Source organism: Mustela erminea, chromosome 17 (assembly GCF_009829155.1).
Source record: "Mustela erminea isolate mMusErm1 chromosome 17, mMusErm1.Pri, whole genome shotgun sequence".
NCBI classification, from domain to species: domain Eukaryota; kingdom Metazoa; phylum Chordata; class Mammalia; order Carnivora; family Mustelidae; genus Mustela; species Mustela erminea.
The window spans coordinates 42516385-42537836 of NC_045630.1; the positions used below are offsets into that span (position 1 = coordinate 42516385).

At 49.5% G+C, this 21452-nt stretch overlaps 1 protein-coding gene and 1 pseudogene across 10 annotated transcripts in view; one reads left to right on the forward strand and one right to left on the reverse strand.

The window, feature by feature from the left end:
- NAV1 (neuron navigator 1) overlaps nt 1-21452 on the forward strand; it is a 251598-nt gene that overhangs the window by 206990 nt on the left and 23156 nt on the right. For 6 of the 10 annotated variants that reach the window (XR_004279990.1, XM_032317504.1, XM_032317497.1 and 3 more), the window contains 12 exons: nt 6267-6405; nt 6850-7147; nt 8791-9484; nt 9964-10407; nt 11013-11054; nt 11786-11934; nt 13724-13894; nt 14994-15046; nt 15831-15854; nt 15966-16043; nt 19024-19107; nt 19334-19445. Coding sequence is in view for 9 of the 10 variants with exons in the window: in XM_032317504.1 (XP_032173395.1) it covers nt 6267-6405; nt 6850-7147; nt 8791-9484; nt 9964-10407; nt 11013-11054; nt 11786-11934; nt 13724-13894; nt 14994-15046; nt 15831-15854; nt 15966-16043; nt 19024-19107; nt 19334-19445 (2288 nt within the window). In the remaining variant the exon portion in view is untranslated. The remainder of the gene's footprint in view (nt 1-6266; nt 6406-6849; nt 7148-8790; nt 9485-9963; nt 10408-11012; nt 11055-11785; nt 11935-13723; nt 13895-14993; nt 15047-15830; nt 15855-15965; nt 16044-19023; nt 19108-19333; nt 19446-21452) is intronic. The other 4 variants (XM_032317501.1, XM_032317503.1, XM_032317500.1 and 1 more) reach the window with 4 other exon arrangements.
- Nucleotides 1617-2106, reverse strand: LOC116576686 (annotated as a pseudogene).

A 21452-nucleotide genomic window follows, 5' to 3' on the forward strand; every position in this document is an offset into this window, starting at 1 on the left:
TATTCAGTGTGTGTTGGAAGGAGGGAGAATTTACAGAAGGGGTGTTCTGTAAGAAGGCTTTTGCAGCGGTTGGAGTGAGAGGATATTAGCTGTGAACCAGAGCAGAAGCAGGAGAAATGTGGAGGAAAAAGAGATTTGAGAGGCAAGTGGTTACACAATTACAGACTTCTTGAGAGGGAAGTAAAGAAAAAAGAGTTAAAGCCATACTGAAGTTATTGATAAGGTGACGGGGGCGGGAGGGGTACAGGGGGGAACTGTGATACTTTTCAGGGAAACAGGAAATGAGAAGTTTGAGATTTGGAGGGAGGATTAAAGGATATGAGGCGATCAGTAAACAAGAAAATGAATATCCTGCTGAAAAAAATCTTTAATTTACTGCCATAACCTGTTTTCTAGTCCTTTAGAAATATCCCTTGACAAGAGTCATTTTCATCATCTTGTTTATCTGACTTAATCTCTCATATGTTTATTCTGACTTATTTTCTGTTCTGTTCCGAGAATGGATAAAAATCCTCCAACAGCCTTCCCATATTGAACACTTCCACACCATGCAAAGTAAATGGTATAAACGTACAAGAGAACATTTTCTTTTTTACATCTTTTGCATTGGTGGTGGTGGTCTGGATTTACAAGTAGGCTGGATTACAAACGAATATTAACTTTCTCTGCATTTGGTTTTTCTCCTAAATTTAGACCTAGCTTTTTGCTACCCAACCCTCTTTTCTGCCCCTGAGATCTATGTGAAAAAAAGATTTAACGAGAAACAGGAGATCACAAAACCCAGCTTAGAGTGACCTGAGAGAGTTTCTTTGTGCCAAAGAACGGATGCAGTAGCCTTGGTGAGCCCTGAGCCCTGCCCTCCTCTTTGTTTATTGTTTGGGTGCCATATTTATTTATTTACTTTTTAAAGATTTTATTTATTTATCTAAGAGGGAGAAGCAGACTCCCCGCTGAGCAGGGAGCCCGGTGCAGGGCTCATTCCTGGGACCTGGAGTTCACAAGGAACCAGAGCCAAGGGCAGATGCTCAACCAACTAAGCCTCCCAGGCACCCTTGGTGCCATATTTAAGCTTCTTGTCTTTCTCCTTCTGATCTTGAATGACCAGGCAGTTACCCTGTAGTAAGTCTGGCTCATTAGCTAACAGTCTGCAAATTCTTCTAGAGACTTTCCGTTATTAGCCCTTAGGCATTCGTGTTTCGATTGGGACAGCGTCCATTCAGTCTCTTTTTTGCCAGGCTCTTGATTCTTCAAAACATCATCCAGATTGTTCCTTCTGGTTCTTCCTGATCTGATGGCAGAACTGCAAAGTGAATGTGTCTTCTCCTTACTCTACTCAAAATCTCCCCATCAGAACGTCTAATCCGAAAGATCAGGCTCGGTTAAGTGTCATTCCAAGGTGTTTTCTGGCTGGCAGCACTAGTTTAATATAGTTCACAACTACCACAAGAGTAAAATGATCATAAAGGGTTTGGGGTTTCTTTTTTCTTTTTTCTTTTCTTAATACATTATTTATTTGTCTTTGCTCTGTCAAACCCAAAGCCAGACACTTTCCCCAGGCTGCCTGGGGAGGTACAGGAAAAAGAACTTACAAGACAGATAAGATACAGAAGAAGGACCTAAGGGAGGTAGAGATGACTCCTTCCCGTGGCAAAGAGGCTGAGAAAGGCCACTACCAGGGGAAAGAGCTGCAGGGCCTCAAAGAGGACAGAGTCCAGAATGGCGTAGGAGAACAGCTTTTGCTTCAGAGAGGGCTTCTTGGCATAACCCATGATGAAGCTCCCAAACACAGCCCCAATTCCAGCCCCAGAGCCAGCCACCCCTACCATGGCAGCCCCAGCCCCAATGAACTTGGTTGCTATGTAGATGTCCCTTGGATTGGTGCTGGATAGGAAGCTGCAGGTGGGAATAAGTGAGGTCAGGGCGAGGGGCTGCCAGGCTGCTGAGTTGGGCTCTCATCTGTCAGTGTCTCTGGTGGTTTTATGACTGCCGCAGACAGTGATCTGCTCAACAGCGGAGAGGTGTTCCTGACCAAGAGGGGATGGAGACGAACTTGGCACATGCATCCATTTTCAGGGGACGACAGGCTGTGGCAGGAGAGCTCCTCCCAGTGCAGGGAAGACGGGGGGTGGGGGTCCTTTTTTCTTTAAGTCTTAACACCCCAAGGACAAAGAATAGGAGGGTGAAGAGATCATAGCCACAAATTTAGGGGAAGCTGGCAATCAGAATGGCACATGTGAACCGACTGAACCAATTTAAAGCTGAATCCTAAGCCAGTGGTGGGGAAAGCTGCACAGCCACTGTGTTTGCAGCCCTGAACCCTCAAAAGAGCTTGACAGTTGTGACACCAGGTGCCCTTAGTGGAGGGAAGAGAGGAAATTAAAAACAGGAGGATTGGTTTAAAATTTATATAAGAAACACTTAACTCTTTATCCTCTCTTTTGCTACTTCCGGAAAGGCAACTCTAGTCAGGAGTTTGGAAGATTCATCTCCAGGAAATCTGAAACCCACAAGAGAAAAAACTTAAGTGAATAAGTCCAATCACATCTCCCTATACTGAACCCATAATTGACAAGTCCTGTTAAAGTACACAAAGTTTCTGAATAACCTGTCATGGGTGTTCCAGTCTTAACTCTGCATAAATAGCCAAGGATCACCCAACAGCAAAGCAGGGTCTGTCGTCTGAAAGTCTCACCAGTACAAACAGAAAAAAGCTACTTGGAAGCAGAAACTGTACAAAGAGATTGTAAATCTGGCCCTCCGAATAAATGAGTGAATGAGTATCTTCGAGAGTTATAGGATTGCATCCTTGAGGGAAAGGACAATATACTATTTTTTTTTAAAGATTTTATTTATTTACTTGACAGAGATCACAAGTAGGCACAGAGGCAAGCAGAGAGAGAAGAAGGGAAGCAGGCTCCCTGCTGAGCAGAGACCCCGATGTGGGGCTCGATCCCAGCACCCTGGGATCATGACCTGAGCCGAAGGCAGAGGTTAACCCACTGAGCCACCCAGGTGCCCCAAACAATATACTATTTTTAAAGTACCCTTAAAATTTTAAATATGATAGCAGAAATGAAAATTGTAATGGAGGCAACTGAAGGTAAAAATTATGGCCAGTGCCCCAAAAGTGGAGTTCAAAAATAAATGGATGGAGGGGCGCCTGCCACTTATGGGTTAACACTCTGCCTTCGGCTCAGGTCATAATCTCAGGGACCGAGCCCCCGCATCGGGCTCTCTGCTTGGTGGGGAGCCTGCTTCCCTTCCTCTCTCTCTGCTTGCCTCTGTGCTTACTTGTGATCTCTGTCAAGTAAATAAATAAAATCTTAAATAAATAAATAAATAAATGGAGGTAGTGCTGGACAATAAGGAAGACACAGTATCAGCCTCAAAATCTATCATCTGAATAATAGACCTTCTAGAAGAGAGAACTGAAAAATGGAGAGGAGAAAGTCATCAAAGAAATAATGCCTGAAAACTTCTAGATGAAAAGGACCCAGGAAGGTATCCAACTCAACGGATAAAAAATCAGCCCACACTAAGGCATGTCATTAATGATACTTTAGAATACCAGGAAAGATGCTAAAACTTTCCAGAGAGAAAGAAACAGGTCACACGTTAGGGACAAGGAATCAGAATCGCAACAGGAGAGGCCAGACAACGGAGCGATGCCTTTACATTCTCAGAGGAGATTGCTTTCAGTTTAGAATTCTGTGGCTAGCCAAAATTTCACATGTAAAAAAACAGAGCAAAGACATTTTATAGTGTGTCAGATCTTACAAAGTTTGCTTCTTCCCAAGGTTGTTCTTTCAAAAACCTCCTAGAAGAGAGGTACTTCTCTGAAACGAGAAAGTAAACCAGCAAAGAGGGTGACTGAGGTTCTAACTGAAGAGCCTGGTAAAGAGAACCCAGGTGATGACGTGTGGTCCTGTAATGTCAGCTATTCGGTAGGTCCAGAGAGCAAACAGTAGGAACGCAGAAGCATCAGAATATTCTCGAAGGAAGCACAAGAAACCGTTAATAGTGGTTTCTTTAAAAGTAAAAGTGGGAGGGCAGAAAGGGGGCATTTTTCCTTTTTCCCATTGTAGTTTCATGTAATGTTTGAGTCTTAACTATAGCATCCATTATTTTCCTAATATTTGTCTTAAAGAAGGAAAATGGGCTCCTTCCTGGGGAGCATCTCCAGTGGAAGAGCTTAACCGTTGGGTAAGGACAACAGAATTTTTCTTTTGTCCAGAATCTGCAAAGGAATTTTCCTAGGAAATCTTTAAATCTTCTAGCCAATCTTGCCCAAGAATTTTAGGCTGATACTCTCTCACTTTAGGGAAAGAGTCTGTGAGTTGGGAGGAATGTCTTTTGGGCGAGGAGGACTGAAACCCTTTCTGAGAAGATGCACTCCCCTCCCTTACTTCACTGTGAGGCTTTCCATAAATGTAGGGCAAAGGAAAGGTTTCCTTTAGACTGGTGGACTGCAGCAGTCCTTGCTTTTTTTTTTTTTTTTTTTTCCAAGAGCCCTTTCATAAGACTTTGCTCCACTCCAAGACCTTCATTACCAATAATTAATCTCAGATGGAAGGCTCAATGCTACAGGCTTCTTCTGTCTTTGACCCAAGAGAACATGTTGTGAATAGTTTGTTTGTTTGCTTGCCAGAGATCTTATCTTGATCCAGAAGAGCTGATGGGATCATAAAGCCAATTGATCTTTCCTCCTCAGTGTTCTTTCTCTACAAAATGGGGGCTGTGATATCTTAGCCCAAGATAAATGCGGGATTAATATATGTCATGGGTGGAGGAAAAAAGAGGTTGCTTGTTTCAGTAAGGGCTGTATTGCTTAGTAATAAAATTGAAATCTCTCTGTAGTGTGTTCTAATCCCCATCCTTTGCTGTTTCTCAATGTATTGGAATTAATCACTCCAGAGCAGCCAAGCCAAATGTCCAAACCACCCACTTTCCTCTTCCCAGCAAATAAATTAAAGGGAGGCCAGCTGAAATCTGGGCCAAGAACTTAGATGGCTTGTATGTCTGACTTTTGTTCCATGATCTGAAACTCAAAATAAATCAAAAAGGAATAATTTTCCAGACACCAGCTAATTCACAAAAAACATCTTCAGCCTCTTAATCCTTCACACACGCAAAGCCGACAAACAAACCTGTGAGCACAGATGCCGGGATTTAGAGAATAGATTCCTATAGGCACAAACAAAACCTCTCCTAGTGTGGTCTTCTGCAGTCCATGTTTGAGTTGTGGGCTCTAAAACTTGAGTGAAATCTAAAGGACATTTTTGGGTCCAGGAGGAAGTAATAGCAATGGTGGAAGGTGTAGAACACAGAACTATTGAAGAAAGGTTCTAGGAGACAGATTTTGAACTCAGAAAATAATGTGAAGAAGAAACTTGCCAAGAGCCAATAAGGAGAGGACAAAAGGAAGTTGGTATCAATGGCAGAAGAGGCTATTTAGGTCAGATGGTAAGAATTAACTTTCTAACTGCAAAAGTTGTTAAACACGAAAATGAACAGCCGAGGGAGTGTTGTAGAGTCCAAGGTCCAAAGTGATGGAGGCTGCGTTAATTTCACTTAGTATACGGACCAGGGTTCTTTATAGGAAGACTTGCAGGTACAGACGCTCAACACCAGTCTCTCTCAGATACCACAGATCTGATATTCCAAGCAGTTGGCAGGAAAAGGAAACCGTTCAGCACAAATCTGGGGCTTCTGCTTGGCCACAGCTCCTAAAGTGTGGTTCGTTTATCAGCAGAGCAGTACATGCTGCTTGGAAGCGAAGCCTGATCCCGGGGTCAGGGAATTGTATAAGCGGGGGAGCAATGAGAAACGACGGGGCCCGCGGGTCCTAGAAAAGATAAATCTTCTTCTGGTCCTTGTTACCAGGTATGAAAAACTTTGGGAAAGTACCTGGAGAACACATCCAGACACGAACAGAGACATGGTACTACCTATAAGGATGGAGACCGTTGATTGGGAGAGGAAATTGTATGATTAGACGGATCCAAGAATTACCTTGTCTTTTATGCTATCCCTTTCTGTTAAGGAGATGTAACGTCTTCCTTTGCCAGATAAAGGCAGAGTCTCTTTTATAAAAGAAGGCCGCAAATCATATTTCAAGTTACTGGCAAACTCGGGACTAACCTTCAGACTTTCTCCTCTTGGCGAGTCTGTATATTGGAATACAGCTGTTCTTCCATCCATATGATAATTTTATTCCTTGCATTGGCTTCTGTTTTAACTACTAATGTTTATCTCCTGTCCTACAGCTGGGATGAAAGCAGCTCCATCAGCAGTGGGCTCAGCGATGCCTCAGACAACCTCAGCTCAGAAGAGTTCAATGCCAGCTCCTCCCTCAACTCCCTCCCAACAACTCCCACTGCCTCTCGCAGGAACTCTACAATAGTGGTACGTGAGTTCGCAAACACCTAGGCCACCCCCTCAAGATGAACCACGGGCCAGATGCGTGTGCACATACACCCTGCCGCTCCCTGGGATTGGTTCCCTTGTGCCTTTGCCAGGTCCTTTCAGAGCTGGTCCAAAAAAACCTGAGGCTACCAAGCGGTCACCTAAGACATTAGCTGTTGTCTTAGGAGCCCCTGTATTTAGCGCCAATGCCAACTTGGAATGATGCATGTAAGAGCTATTCCAACCAGAGAAGAAAAAAAAAAAAGCCTTGAGACATATAGGGTATCTTTTCTCCAGCCCCCTAGAGATGTACATAGAAACCCTGGGTTGACATAACACTCGGGAAAGAGTGGGGCCACCCACCCACCAGAATCTATCCCCTCTGCCTCCTTTTTCCATCCCCGGGTGAGCATCTCACACTGCTTTTTCTCGTCTTTTCCTCAGCTCCGCACAGACTCAGAGAAGCGTTCACTGGCTGAAAGTGGGCTGAGCTGGTTTAGTGAGTCAGAGGAGAAGACCCCCAAAAAACTGGAGTACGACAGCGGTAGCCTGAAGATGGAACCTGGGACTTCGAAGTGGCGGAGAGAGCGGCCCGAGAGCTGTGATGATTCATCCAAGATTGGAGAACTGAAAAAGCCTGTGAGCCTGGGACACCCTGGTTCCCTGAAGAAGGGCAAGACCCCGCCAGTGGCTGTCACGTCCCCCATCACTCACACAGCCCAGAGCGCCCTCAAAGTCGCAGGTGAGCCCCGAGGAAAGGAAGGGACAAGGGTAAAGACCTTGTTTCTTGGGTTGCTCCTCTTTTTAAAGGTTCTTAACCCATAGGATAATAGCACACATTTGCAGAGTGCTTTAATGGTTATGATCTGGTCTTCACAACAGTCCTGTGGGTTAGGGAAGATGGAGATTACTATCTCCACTCAACAACTTTAGAAATAACAACTCAAAAAGGTAAAGTGGCAGAGCCAAAATCATACAGCTCGGAAGAGGTAGAGGACGGAGTGTGTTATGTTCAGAGACTAGTTTGACCTGCCTTCATACGCTTGCCAAGACCATCGGCTGGTGTCCTTGTCTTTACAAGGCGCTTGCTTGACCTCCCAGGGAGGTCCCAAGAAAACAATAGATCAGAATTGTATTGGCCCCAAAGTTGGCCCCTTGCGTAGCTTCTCGCCTTTGTCCAGTCTCTACTTACGAGGAGGTATGACCATACCCTATCTGCATCCCCTTCTTTTTTTCCTTCCTTGACCAGTTGTTTGATGCACTTCCTTCTTTTTTTTTTTTTTTTTATTTTTTATTAACATATACTGTATTAGCCCCAGGGGTATAGGTCTATGAATTGCCAGGTTTACACACTTCACAGCACTCACAGTAGCATATACCCTCCCCAATGTCCATAACCCCACCCCCCTCTCCATCCCCCTCCTCCCCCCAGCAGCCCTCAGTTTGTTTTGTGAGATTAAGAGTCTCTTATGCTGGGACGCCTGGGTGGCTCAGTTGGTTAAGCAGCTGCCTTCGGCTCAGTTCATGATCCCAGCGTCCTGGGATCGAGTCCCACATCGGGCTCCTTGCTTGGCGGGGAGCCTGCTTCTCCCTCTGCCTCTGCCTGCCACTCTGTCTGCCTGTGCCTGCTCTCGCTTCTCTCTCTATGACAAATAAATAAATAAAATCTTTAAAAAAAAAAAAAAAAGAGTCTCTTATGCTTTGTCTCCCTCCTGATCCCATCTTGTTTCATTTTTTCCTTCCCTACCCCTCAAACCTCCCCCGTTGCCTCTCAAATTCCTCATGTCAGGGAGATCATACGATAATTGTCTTTCTTGGATTGACTGACTTCGCTCAGCATAATACCCTCTAGTTCCATCCACATTGTCGCAAATGGCAAGACTTTGTTTTTCTTTTGATGGCTGCATAGTATTCCATTGTGTATATATACCACATCTTCTTTATCCATTCATCTATTGATGGACATCCAGGTTCTTTCCATAGTTTTGTTGTTGTGGACATTGCTGCTATAAACATTCAGGTGCACGTGCCTCTTCAGATCACTACATTTGTATCTTGAGGGTAAATATCCAGTCATGATGCACTTCTTTCTTAATAACCTTTGTGGTTGCCTCTGCCATTTGAACCCAAATGGAATATCCTGCTGTAGAAGGAGAAAATAACAAAAAGCAAAACCGACCAACAAAACCCCGAGGCCGCTGTTGCCCAGTCTCCTTCCTCTGGCCAGAAATGCCATCAGCTTATGTAGTGCCCACTCACCTGTGTACCAAAGTACATTGACAATGTTCCCTTCTCCCATGGAGGGAAAGAAAAGGATTTGCTGGGATATTGCTGTGATGTTGGCCAGTTTCGGCTACCCTTACTTCCTTTCCTGCCCTCTTGTAGGCAAACCTGAAGGCAAAGCTACCGACAAGGGCAAACTTGCAGTGAAGAACACGGGGCTGCAGCGCTCCTCATCGGACGCCGGCCGGGACCGCCTGAGCGATGCTAAGAAGCCTCCCTCCGGCATTGCCCGCCCCTCCACTTCGGGATCTTTTGGCTATAAGAAGCCGCCTCCTGCCACAGGCACCGCCACCGTCATGCAGACGGGTGGTTCAGCCACTCTGAGCAAGATCCAGAAGTCCTCAGGCATCCCTGTCAAGCCTGTGAACGGACGCAAGACCAGCCTAGATGTGTCCAACAGTGCGGAGCCTGGGTTCCTGGCTCCTGGTGCCCGTTCCAACATCCAGTACCGAAGCCTGCCCCGGCCAGCCAAGTCCAGTTCTATGAGCGTGACCGGTGGCCGGGGCGGACCTCGCCCAGTTAGCAGCAGCATTGACCCCAGCCTCCTCAGCACGAAGCAGGGGGGCCTTACCCCTTCCAGACTAAAGGAACCTTCCAAGGTGGCCAGTGGGCGGACCACTCCAGCCCCTGTCAATCAGACGGATCGGGAAAAGGAGAAAGCCAAAGCCAAGGCAGTGGCCTTGGACTCGGACAACATCTCCCTGAAGAGCATTGGCTCCCCAGAGAGTACTCCTAAGAACCAAGCCAGCCACCCTCCGGCCACCAAGTTGACAGAGCTGCCACCAACCCCTCTCAGGTACCCAAACTGGGCAGCTTCTTCCTCATCTGTCTGCTCTTTATTTTCCATATCTGTGTACTCCTGAGACTAAGCGAGGCATGGCCTGGCCACTGTTTGCCACTGGGCCTTTGCACGGCTTTTCCCCAGCCCCCCACTCCCCTGTATGCCAAGCTGCTTCTCCCCAATCAACCCTTAACCTGTCTTCAGCGCTTGTACTAGTGGTTTTACTATTGTCTACTGACACACATGTATCCATTTGTATGTAAATCGGCCTGTGTCTCCCGTGCATGTGCCATCCCCCTCACTAGGACTTGAAGGACCCCAAGTCACACAAGCAGATTTCCTTCCAACGTATTTCACGACGACATTGGGATAAGCCTCTGCTTGAACAGCCAGACACAGGGAACTTAGACTTGGAGTACTCTAAGGTCCCATCTGCCTCTTGCTTCGGGAACTCTGTGGTTCTAAATACTTTATTTAATTTTCACTTCCCTCAGGGCCACAGCTAAGAGCTTTGTCAAGCCACCCTCACTAGCCAACCTAGACAAGGTCAACTCCAACAGTCTGGATCTGCCATCATCGAGTGATGCCCACGCTTCCAAGGTCCCAGACCTGCATCCCACAAGTTCAGCAAGCGGGAGCCCTCTTCCTTCTTGCTTCACCCCCAGTCCAGCACCCATTCTCAATATTAACTCAGCGAGCTTCTCCCAGGGCCTGGAGCTGATGAGTGGTTTCAGTGTCCCCAAAGAGACCCGCATGTACCCCAAACTCTCAGGCCTGCACAGGAGCATGGAGTCCCTCCAGATGCCAATGAGCCTGCCCAGTGCCTTCCCCAGCAGTACTCCTGGTCCCACCCCACCTGCCCCTGCCGCTGCACCCCCAGAGGAAGAAACAGAAGAGCTGGCCTGGAGCGGAAGCCCTAGAACTGGGCAGTTGGACAGGTGGGTGGAGAGGGACACCTCAGAGCCTGGGTCTGTCGCTGTGCCTCTGGCTTCTTTCGCCATCAGTTAACACGGTCCCGTATTTCATTGTCACATTGTGGCTTTAAACGTTTTTTCACGCACGCGAAGTAATTTCATTTGCTTCACAACAGCGCCGTGAGGTAAGTGGGTTTTCAGTGACTATATTTATACATCATCATCATTATTATTATTATTATTATCACTGTGATGATTGTACATGGGGTGCACTGGTACACAGACATTAAGTGAGGTAGCCGAGATTTCATAATTAGTTTCACCTGTCATCCAAAGCGTTTACTTTTGAGGCCACACTGGCTTCTGTTAGATCACCCCTTAATAGGATCTTTTAAATAGCCAGCCACATCCTGATTCCCAACAGAGGAAGACATTAGCATTTACATTGAATCTCTCGAGTTGTGAGCCCAGAGCCGGACTACAGTGATCTTCCTATTTTGTTCACAGAGTTAAAGGGGCTCACAGTTTGATGTCCTGTGTTAGCTGTTGTGTCGCACAAACCTATGGTCCCAAACTGGTTTCTAAGATGGACTCACATGCTTTTCTCTCTTTTTTTTTTTCCTGCACAGTAATCAGCGGGATCGGAACACTCTTCCCAAGAAAGGGCTCAGGTAACCAACCCTTCAATGTGTTTGCCATTCCCCATATCTGGGGCTCCTGGTCTGTATAAAAAAAAAAACTGTGACTTGACCTGTCTTGAGTCCCAGTCATGAATTCAGGGTCCCCTTCAGCTGAGTTATTGGCATGTGGTTCCTGCTAGTGCCCCATCCAGGCTTGCTGTGACATGTTAGGCGGCCTTATAGCCTGTCTTCTTCCTTGGTGACAGAGGAGAAACAAGTCGGCCTGTGGGACTCCTCCACCTGCCTGTCCCATCCCATGCTAGCCCAATCCTGATAGAACATCCTCTGTAATTCTCCTCCTTCCAAGGTGGAGAGAGAATAGGCTACCTTGGGGGCCATTCAGATGGAATGAGCAGGACACCCCAGTCCTCCACAGGACTGTGGCACTGAGTTCTTCAGTGAGGTGAACTCCCGCCCTTGGGAAGGCCACATATGGAGCTGTAAAACTCTGTCCTGAGCTTCTGGGTAGAGGCTCTCCTGGCCCCCTGTCATTTCAGTCCCCACCTCAGGGTATCCCATAGAGATACCTGCCGGTCCTTCGGGACTCTCTTGATGGTGTGGGAGAAGATGCTGAGTCCACATGTGTCTTCCTCCCTCCTTAGATGGTTCTGTCCGCTCCCCCTTTTCCTTGTCACGCGTTCCGAACCTCCACACCCGCCAGACCTCTGCTCTGATGACCCTTTGTAGCTGCGCAGACTGAGCCCTTCTGCTATGCCCTACAGGTACCAGCTTCAGTCCCAGGAGGAGACCAAGGAGAGGCGACACTCCCATACCATTGGTGGGCTGCCCGAGTCCGACGACCAGTCAGAGCTGCCTTCCCCCCCTGCACTCTCCATGTCCTTGAGCGCAAAGGGCCAACTTACCAACATAGGTCAGTGCTTCCGGTCTCTCGCTGTGGCACGGGATGAGGCAGGGCCCACCCTGCCGTGTGAGGCAAGGCAGCTGGACTTCAGGTTCCATCTCCTCTCTGACTCCCACTATATTGGGTCGCTTCGTGGTGCCTCAGTTTATCCATCCAAAGTCAGACTGAAGGCAGAGTGCTCTAAGGTCCTCAACTGAGAAGTCGCCCCCAGGCACAAGGAGTAGGGTGCTTTGGAGAGTCTGAGCAATGGTGCGGGAAAGCCATCAATCAAGGCCCGGAGATCAGACTAGAACAGAGAGCAGGCAGTCGGCGGCGGAAAGGAGCCGCCAGGCCCAGGGCAGCAACACTACATGGCTGGGCTGGCGGAGAGGAAGGAGGGAACCGTTGTTGATGGCAGACGATGGGACCAGCCTCGTCCTGAAGGCAGCGCGCCTGAAGACACATCCTGGCCTTTCGAAAGCCTGAGGAGAAAGGCTGGCGAGGAGGGAGGCAGGAAGAGAAGGCTGATTCAGAAGCAGGGAGGGGAAGAAGCTTCAGGTGGAGGCCTGACCCCAGGGAGCAGCAGGCCATGATGGGCCCAGGGCAAACCCCTTTAGGACAGAGGCTGGGGCAGGCGTGTGCTTTGCTGTGTCTTACTAGATCCACCTCCTCATTCAGCTGAGTGAAGGAACGCAGTAAGGGAACACGAGGACGGGCTAAGGGATGATTATGGGGAATTTGAGGAAAAACTAGGACTCAGGATCATTTTGCCTAGAGAAGGAAGTGATTTGTAAGGAAAGGTCATCTGCTCGCTGAAGGGCCGTTAGGTGGGGGAGGGGGCCAGCTTGTCCTCCATCTGCACTGAGAACCAAACCAGAGGAAAGGCATGGATGCTGCAGGCTGAAGGTGCTGGGCTAAACCGTGATCACCTTACGTGTTCGAAAGGGCCGAGGCAGGTGTAAAATCTTCTTCACAGGTCCTTATGGAGGGAGTAGACATCCGCCTGCCTCTCTGGAGGCAGAATAGGCAAGGGGAGCTGTGGGTGTGAACCCAGGGAGGCTGTAACCCCAGCAGGGGGAGGGGCGAAGGGGAGCAGGGACTGCCGGTCAGCCCGGATTCAGCAGAGCCCAGCGTCAAAGCAGATTCTAAGAGCCTCACCTGACACTGTCACCTGGTCCACGCATCTGACCTTCCAGCCAGGGGAACGCTGGGCAGGGAGGGGTGTGTTTCTTGCTGCGTCAGAACCGGCCAGTGGCCTAGAATGACACCGCTGGTGGGGAGAGCCTCAGTCCCTCCCGCAGTGCCGAACCCATCAGAGCCCACAGCCTGGCCCCCTTCTCTAGCTGCCTCTTTGTCATCATTTAGATCTGAGTCTTGGTCTGAATTCTTAGTCCTCCCAGGCTGCCAGTTGTATTCTACGGAACCACAACATCCCATTCCATTGGCACATTCAGGTGATATGAAGGTTTTAGAAAAGCTCCGAGGCTCCCCCAGCCTGACCTTCAAAAGTGACAGTTCCCGGGCAGGCAGGGCTGAGGGAAGGTCTTTTAAAATAGGAAACGCTGTTCCCCCTTTATTCCTCACAGCAGGGTCCTTCTCCATTAGGGCTCGATCTCCCCGGGAGAGACCCCACTCCTAACCAGCAGCTGCCTGCACACTCCCCCCACCCCCACCCCTTCCTCTCCTGCCCCCACCCCTGACCATTTGCCTCCCATGCTCCTGGTGCTCCATTCCCCAAGGGACCCAGAGAGCTGATGACCCTGCCTCTTCTCCTGCCCTCCCCCTGCCTCTCCTGTCCCCCTCCCCTCTGTCCTTCCAGTGAGTCCCACTGCGGCCACCACGCCAAGAATCACCCGCTCCAACAGCATCCCCACCCACGAGGCGGCCTTCGAGCTGTACAGCGGCTCCCAAATGGGGAGCACCCTGTCCCTGGCCGAGAGACCCAAGGGGATGATTCGGTCAGGATCCTTCCGAGACCCCACGGACGATGGTGAGACTTCATGCCAGCGCGGTTCACGCTCATTCCAGCTCTGCTGGGTCCCCTCACCCGCCACCACCCCCGCCACCACCACCACACACACTTATATGATTCACAGAACATCGAGTCGGGGCCATTTCAGCTCTTTCTTCCCATCCCTTTGAAGGGTCTGGGGGCCCAGAAACCTTTGGGTGGCACCGTCTGGCACTGGGGCTTTGGGCTGGAGCACCTGCCGTCGGGGCCGGGGGAGGGAAATGGAGCATGGAAGGGTTACATGGAACCCCTCAGAATGCTCCCGAAACTGTAGCTCCTCCCCCTCATTCCAGCAGCACCTCTCCTCCCCACAGTCTTTCAGCAGATGTGAAAAGATCCAGGGATGTAAGGGTGGCTCTTAAAACCCGGGAAAGAATTAGGCATCTCATTCCTCTTGCAAGAATGTTCCAAGGGTTAGCTTCAGGGAGGGCCCTGTGGTTGTTTGTGGTGATGTGGGTGTTAAGGGCCAGAGCCTGGAAGACCAGGCTTCACTGGAGAGCCGACTTCCCGCTGGTGTTTTCAGGCTGCCGCGCCTGGAGGCCACCTTGCAGGGGTGCTGTGGTTCTGTCAATCGGGCTAATGAAGCATCAGAAGGAGGGTTTTACACTTCAGGCCGTCGGCCATCCACATGGTCCCCAGAGCCGAGAAGAGGATGCGCAGGCCGAATGGCAGGATTTGTTCCGAGCAGCTCTGACGAGAAACTCCCCTCTTCCGCAGCTTAAGTACTTTCCTGCCTGGGAAGAGAAGATGATGCCTGTCCACGATCATCTCCTTTCCCTCTCCCTGAACCCTCGTGCCCCGCGGAGCAGGAGCAGGCTGAGCGAGGGCCCGCCATCCCCAGGCTGCCCGAGAATGTAGACTGAAGGAGGAGGCTAGCTCTGCTCAGGACCTTGCCTCGTCAGCAGACACCTGCCTGCTCGGGGCTGTCATGATGCCAGTTGGGTCCCCCTGTGGTGTTCTTCCTGTTGGCTCCAGATGCCCTCCAGAATCTGAATCCAAACTCCTGCCTTCGGGCTCTGCCCAGGAACCCCTTGTCCCCGGAACCCTCTGTTAACTCTGTGTTCTGCTTCTCTTTCAGTTCATGGCTCAGTGCTGTCCCTGGCCTCCAGCGCCTCCTCCACTTACTCCTCAGTAAGAGCACTACTTCTCTTCCTTCCTCGTTCCCTCTCACATACTGTTGCCCTGCTCCCCAGAACCTGGCTTGGCTGGGGAACTGGGTGGGGGAGGGGGACTGCTACCTGCTCATCGGGCCTTGTGGATCTGGGGTGGGGACGGGGCGGGGGGTGGAGGCACCTAGACCTTGGAGCACTGGGTTGAGTGCATCAGTTCCTCAGTGGTCTTTCTGGCCTCACCACCGATTCCTGAGCAAACTCTGGTGTCTTTGGTTCCCCTCCTTTGAAAAAGCGATAGTCCCCTTGTGATAGAGCCCATTCTGTGCCAGGGGAAGTGGGAAGCATTCAGGGCAAGGCAGGCTGGGAACTTTCAGGTGTACAGGACTCCAGCATGCTAACAGCATACAGAATTTACCAAGTGTTCCCCGCGGGGGACTGGGCACACTGTGTTTGGCCATTAGGTGTAATTCGGTTCTCAGATTTGTTTTGCCTCTAAATTCTTTATTCTTTCAAGTTAGTGGCAGTAGGGATTCGTCTTCAGATCAACCAGAGTTTCATTTCCTAGCCTTCTTGGCAATGCCAAAGTTGGCTGGAGATGAGCTCCAGAGAAATCTTTTATTGGAACCCAAGGATAGGATCTCAGCCCATCCTGTGAGGGGCCAGGGCCAAGACACTGAGTTTCGGCCTCTCTGTACCTCTGAGTCACGCTTCTTCAAGTTCTCCGCCCTGCCACTGGGGCCTGGCTTCCTCACCTCCGTAGTAACTACCTCCTCTCTTTCTCTCCTTCTGTGCTCCTTCTTCAGGCTGAGGAGAGGATGCAATCTGAGGTAGGGTGCAAAGCCTTTGTCTCTGCTTGTTAACACCACTGCGCCCCATTCTGCTTCCAGATCTCCTACTTCCGCTGCTGCCATAAGTTTGTATTTCTCTCCCCTCCACAGCAAATCCGGAAGCTTCGTAGGGAACTGGAATCATCCCAGGAAAAAGTGGCCACCCTGACGTCTCAACTTTCCGCCAATGTGAGTGCCATAAAGTAGGGGAAGACCTAGGCAGTTACTTTGGCTTTAAGTCAGATAAGTTCAGCCAGAGGAGGCGAATTCTCTTGTAAGGTATCCGCTGGGCTTAGATTCCAAGGGAGCGGGTCCTGTTCGTGGCTTTACAACAGTGGAATGGGGGATTGGCCTTCTCTGAGTCTTGATATTTATAGAGAAATGCTTTTGCCCCCACCGAAATTAATAGGTGTGGATGAGTTCATGCCCCGTGGTCTTTGAACTCCCTAGAGAAAGGGACGAGGATTATCAGTGGTTCTGCTTGGAGGTGGGAACAACAACCTTTCCATTGGCCATGGACACAAATAGTCACGTATTAGAGAACCCTCAGAACTGTCTGCTGCTGCCCTGGGGTATGTTTCTGTCTTTGTTCAGGCCACATAACTGGACAGGCACAGAACTCGCTATTACCGTTCTGCCTGGCAGGCATGACACAGCTTAGAAACACACTCTCGTTCCAATCCAGCTGCCTCACTCAGCTGCCTTTGCTGAGCTGTCTCCTTGGGCAGGTGGCAGAAATTACCTGAACTTTAGGTTGGGAGCCAGAATTCTTTGTTTCTGCCCTCAGCCTGCCCTCGGTCCATCCCAGGAGAATGAGTTTTTTTCTTTCTGTGGGCCTTGGTCTTTCGACCCTGTGAGATGGGGGGAAATGAGGCTGCCTCCCCTCACTGGGCTGTGGTAGTTTCTCCCCTGTGACTAAGTTGCGAACAGAGAACATAAGAACCATTTTCCCCCAAAGCTGTAAACAACAGCTGAGCCGGATTTGCAGAAGCCTTCCAAGTGTGCACACAAAAGTCACCATGTCCACAGTTTCCGCAGGAGTTTTGGGTTTTTTTTTTTTTTTTCCTTTTCTCGTCCCTTCCTCTCCAGGGAACCCAGCTGTCAGGCCCAGGGGTCTTCACTAGTTTTAGGTAGAAGACTCTCCACCAAGATTTCGCATGTTTCTGTTCTGTTTCAACGGCAGTTCCCTCACTGCCACGCTGATCATTCTATTTCTCTTTGCCCAAACCCTCCACTCATAAGCTGCACACTCCCTGGTTTGTTGGAAGCCCATGTCCCGCACCGTCTTCCACTCTTGGGGACCCATAAAAGTTACAGCATAAGCAAGAACTCTCTCTCCCCTCCCTTGTGCCCCACCCACCACGGCTGGTGGCCTGGGTCACGTCCTGCACACCCCAGGAAATTCACATCTGGGAGATGCAGTGGGAGGGAGGGGAGAGGCGCCAGGGAGGCAGAGAACATTAGTGTGTCTGATTCACCGACACTGGATCTGTCAGCCATCATGCTGTCAAGGCTGGGCGAGAGCCAAGAAAATGAATTTAGACGGTGATTTTTCTTCGAATAGGAAGTTCCCTTTGGCTAAAAGAGAGCAAACCAAACACCCGGACATGATGGGTTCTGAATTTTAGAGGCAGATCCCGCTGGGGATCGAAGCCTGGCCCTCAAGCAGGAGACGTGATGCCAGAACTCTCTGGGATCCCGTGATTGCTGACGGAGCTTTTTTCATGTTCCGAGGAATGTCCCAGCTCCCCACGCAGAGGGCACATCCCAGACAGGGAGGGACCACAAGCCATTTCACCTTTCCCAAGTGCCAGCCTATCTCTGGTGCCGCTGCTCAGCCCTGAGGTCCTACAGGCCCTCTGGTGAGGCTGAGGGTTAGGGAAGGCTCAGAGGAGGGAGAGGATGGGTAGCAGAAGTGAGGAATGCCCTTCAGGAGCAGAGGGAGCCCCCAGTGAGAAGGGAAGCCAACGGTTGTTGGGGTCCCTCACGAGGAGATGTTCAGGGACTCGGAGTGGGCTGTTTGCAGATTTAGGCAGGGATCTAGAGAAGTGAAGAGAGACACCCCGAGGCCAAGAAAATAGGAGCTCCCTGTACAGCAGGTGAAAGTCCGCGGCTCAGGGTCATGACCTAGGTCTGCCAAGGAGAGCCCAGGCCTTGACCGATTTGCAGCACTTGCAGGTGGACAAGGCAGTTCATAATGACCCAGACGGGTTGCCACCAGCCACTGTCAAATGAAGGTAGCTTCCAGGTATGTTGCAAAAGCAGAGGCTGAGACTAGAGTTGGCCCAACAGGGAGAGAGAATCACTGGCCCACAGGAAGCGGTGACAAGTGTCACAGACCTACATCCTCAAGCTCTGGATGAAAGATCTGCCCAAAATATGCAGATAGGGCCACTGACTTGCCCAGATACCCTCCAGTGATGGCTGTTTCTGTAGCCCCTCGTGCTCCCCTATCTAGCCCTATTCCCTTCACCTTTCCTATACATCTTGCTGCCAGGTGAACAGCTTCGCGGGCTAGCCCTGCTGCGAGTGGCCTCAGCTCCACCCTCCCTGGCCAGCCTCCTCCTCGTGAAACACACGTGACATCTAGTGGCCAAACTTCGGAAGGCCCCTGCAGTTTCCCTGAGCTACTTCTCTCTAGCCCGGCAAAGGCAGCCATGAGAAACAAGGAACTGGGAGAAGCAGGATGGAGTGTGCTTGAGAGCAGAGGTGGAAAGAAGCACCAAATAGTTTCTAGAGGGAGGTGATTTGGACCCCTGGGGGCCAGCCCTCCACACAATGCAGAGTTAAATCAAGACAATAGGAATGACCCAGAGGTTATGCCCCTCCTGAAGAGCAGAGGGACAGTCCCACCTCTGGTAACGATAGGTGCCAGATCCCAAGTGTCCAAGAGCCTCCAGAAGCCTGCCTGCCCCCCCCCCCGCCCTAATGCTGCCTGTACTACTTCCTCATTCACAAAGTTGGTCCCTGCCAGAAAATCTCATGTCAAAAAGGTGTTTGATTCCGCCTTTCTCTAGTCAGGGAGATCAATATTCAAAAATCACCAAGAGAGTTGTTGGCATTGGTGAGTGCTCAGATGTAGAAAACCAGCGAAACTACTTCCCATAATAGTCTTTTCTTTTCCTGAAGTGTCAGGCCACTTAGGAACTTCCTTCTGTGTTTATTTCAGGCTAATCTAGTGGCAGCTTTCGAGCAGAGCCTGGTGAATATGACATCCCGCCTCCGACACCTGGCGGAGACAGCAGAGGAGAAGGTACGAGAGCTGGGAGTTCTCCTCCCGCACAGACCTGGGCTCACCTCCCCTGCTCTCTCCTGAGCGCGGGTTTCTCTCTCCCCTCCCGTCACCCTGAATCCTCCCCTCAGAGAATTCCCTGCCTTCTCTATCAAATCTGGAAGAATTCCAGTGCCTAGCCCACTGCCTGGCACAGAGTTGGTGCTCCCAGTGCCAACTAATAACACTATTGTCATGTCTCTCTTAGGACACTGAGCTGCTGGATTTACGAGAAACGATAGACTTTCTGAAGAAGAAGAACTCTGAAGCACAGGCCGTCATTCAGGGAGCCCTTAATGCCTCAGAAACCACACCCAAAGGTAAGCTATCCAGCCACAGATTGAAGGAGAATGGAAATGGGGTTATTGGAGATTTTTATCTGTGCCTACAATATTCCGGCCCTTTGATGCCCTTCAGTGTGATGCTCTGGACTGGTCAGGGCCAGGGACATGACCCCACCATCCTGGGGATGAGGGAGAGTAGAGCAGACCTGTCATCCCTATGGGTCCTCTCTTGAACCTTGAGGGCAAAGTCCAAGAGCTGTCAAAAACCATCAGTAAAACGGCACATTATTCTTAAAAAAAAAAAACTAGAGGTATTCTTACCATTTCATCCAGCAGTTGCACTCCTTGGTATTTACCCAGAGGAGTTAAAATTTTATGTCTTCAGAAAAACCTGAATGTCTATAGCGGTTTCCTTCATCATCGCCAAAACTTGGGAGCAACCGAGAGATCTCCTTCAGTAGGTGATTGGAGGAAGGAACTGTGCTATGGCCAGTCGATGAAATATTACTCAGCATTAAAAAGAAATGAGCTACCAAGTTGCGAAAAGATAGCAAGCAGTCTCAAATGTACATTACTAAGTGGAAAAAGGCAATGAGAAAAGGCTACGTCTTGTCTGATTTTAACTGTATGACATCCTAGAAAAGATGAACTATGGAGACCCTAAAAGGATCAGTGATTGCTGAGTGGGGTGGCGTGGGGAGGGTGAGTAACCAGAGTACAGGGGATTTTTAGGGCAGTGAAAGTACCCTGTATTATACTGTGATGGTAAATACCTGTTATTATATGTTTGTTCAAAGCCGTAGGATGTCTATAACACCAAGAGCGAACCCGAATGTCAGCTATGGGCTCTGGCTATAATGGGGTGTCGGTGCAGAGTCATCAGTTGTAACACGTGCTCCCCTCTAGGGGTTGTGCTGATAGTGGGGGAGGCTGTGCACGGAGAGGCGACAGGAGGATATGGGAACCCTCTGTACCTTCCTTTGAATTTTGGCTGAGAACCTAAAACTGCTCTACAAAATAAAGTCTAAAAAATAAGCACTTTACACTTTTACACACACATACACCTATAATCATAGTTATTTAATCCTTATGTCAGTTCTCCAAGGGGCTGCAGTCCAATCTTCAAATGAGGTGAAGATCACGGAGGTTTTGTGGGGCCTGGTGGGTTGGGCCTCTGCCTTCGGCTCAGGTCATGGTCTCAGGGTCCTGGGATCGAGCCCCACATTGGGCTCCCTGTTCGGTGGGGAGCCTGCTTCTACCTTTCCCTCTGCTGCTCTGCCTGCTTGTGCTCTCTTGTTCTGTTAAATAAATAAAAATCTTTAAAAAAACAAAAACAAATAAACATTTTCAAGTAAGAACTCCATCGACTTCTACACTCCCATGAATTTATATTCATCTGATCCTTACTTACTTTTCTCCCATTTTGTTGAAAGGGACTGTCCTTTCTGGCCAAGACGGCTCCCTTATCTAATGCTTTGGGATTCTCCCTCTGGCGTTGATACCCATCGCGTGTGCATGTGTACACACACACACACACACACACTCACACACACCTACATCTTTGATCTCTTACCTTCTATTCACTCCTCCCCTTTTCCTTATAATGCTGCCAAAGCCTCTTTTATCTTTAAAGACAACAAAAGATGTATCCACATCCTTTTTTTTTTTTTTTTAAGATTTTATTTATTTATTCATGAGAGGTAGAGAGACAGAGAGGCAAAGGCTGAGGGAGTGGATTCCGATGTGGGACTTGATCCCAGGACTCTGGAATCATGACCTGAGCAGAAGGGCAGATGTTTAACCGACTAAGCCACCCAGGTGTCCCTCCATTACTCTTTCTAATTATAATCTTATCTCTTTCCTTCCTTCACAAACTTGCCTTCCACTTGCCTTACCCCCCTAACCCCACCGTAATTTGCTTCCACTGCTATCACCCTACCAAAACTGCTTTCACTGAAATCACCAGGGACCCCCATTTTTCCAAAACGTAACTAGTAATTGTTAGTACTTAGTTTACTTGGCTTATGTGAAATAGACATGATA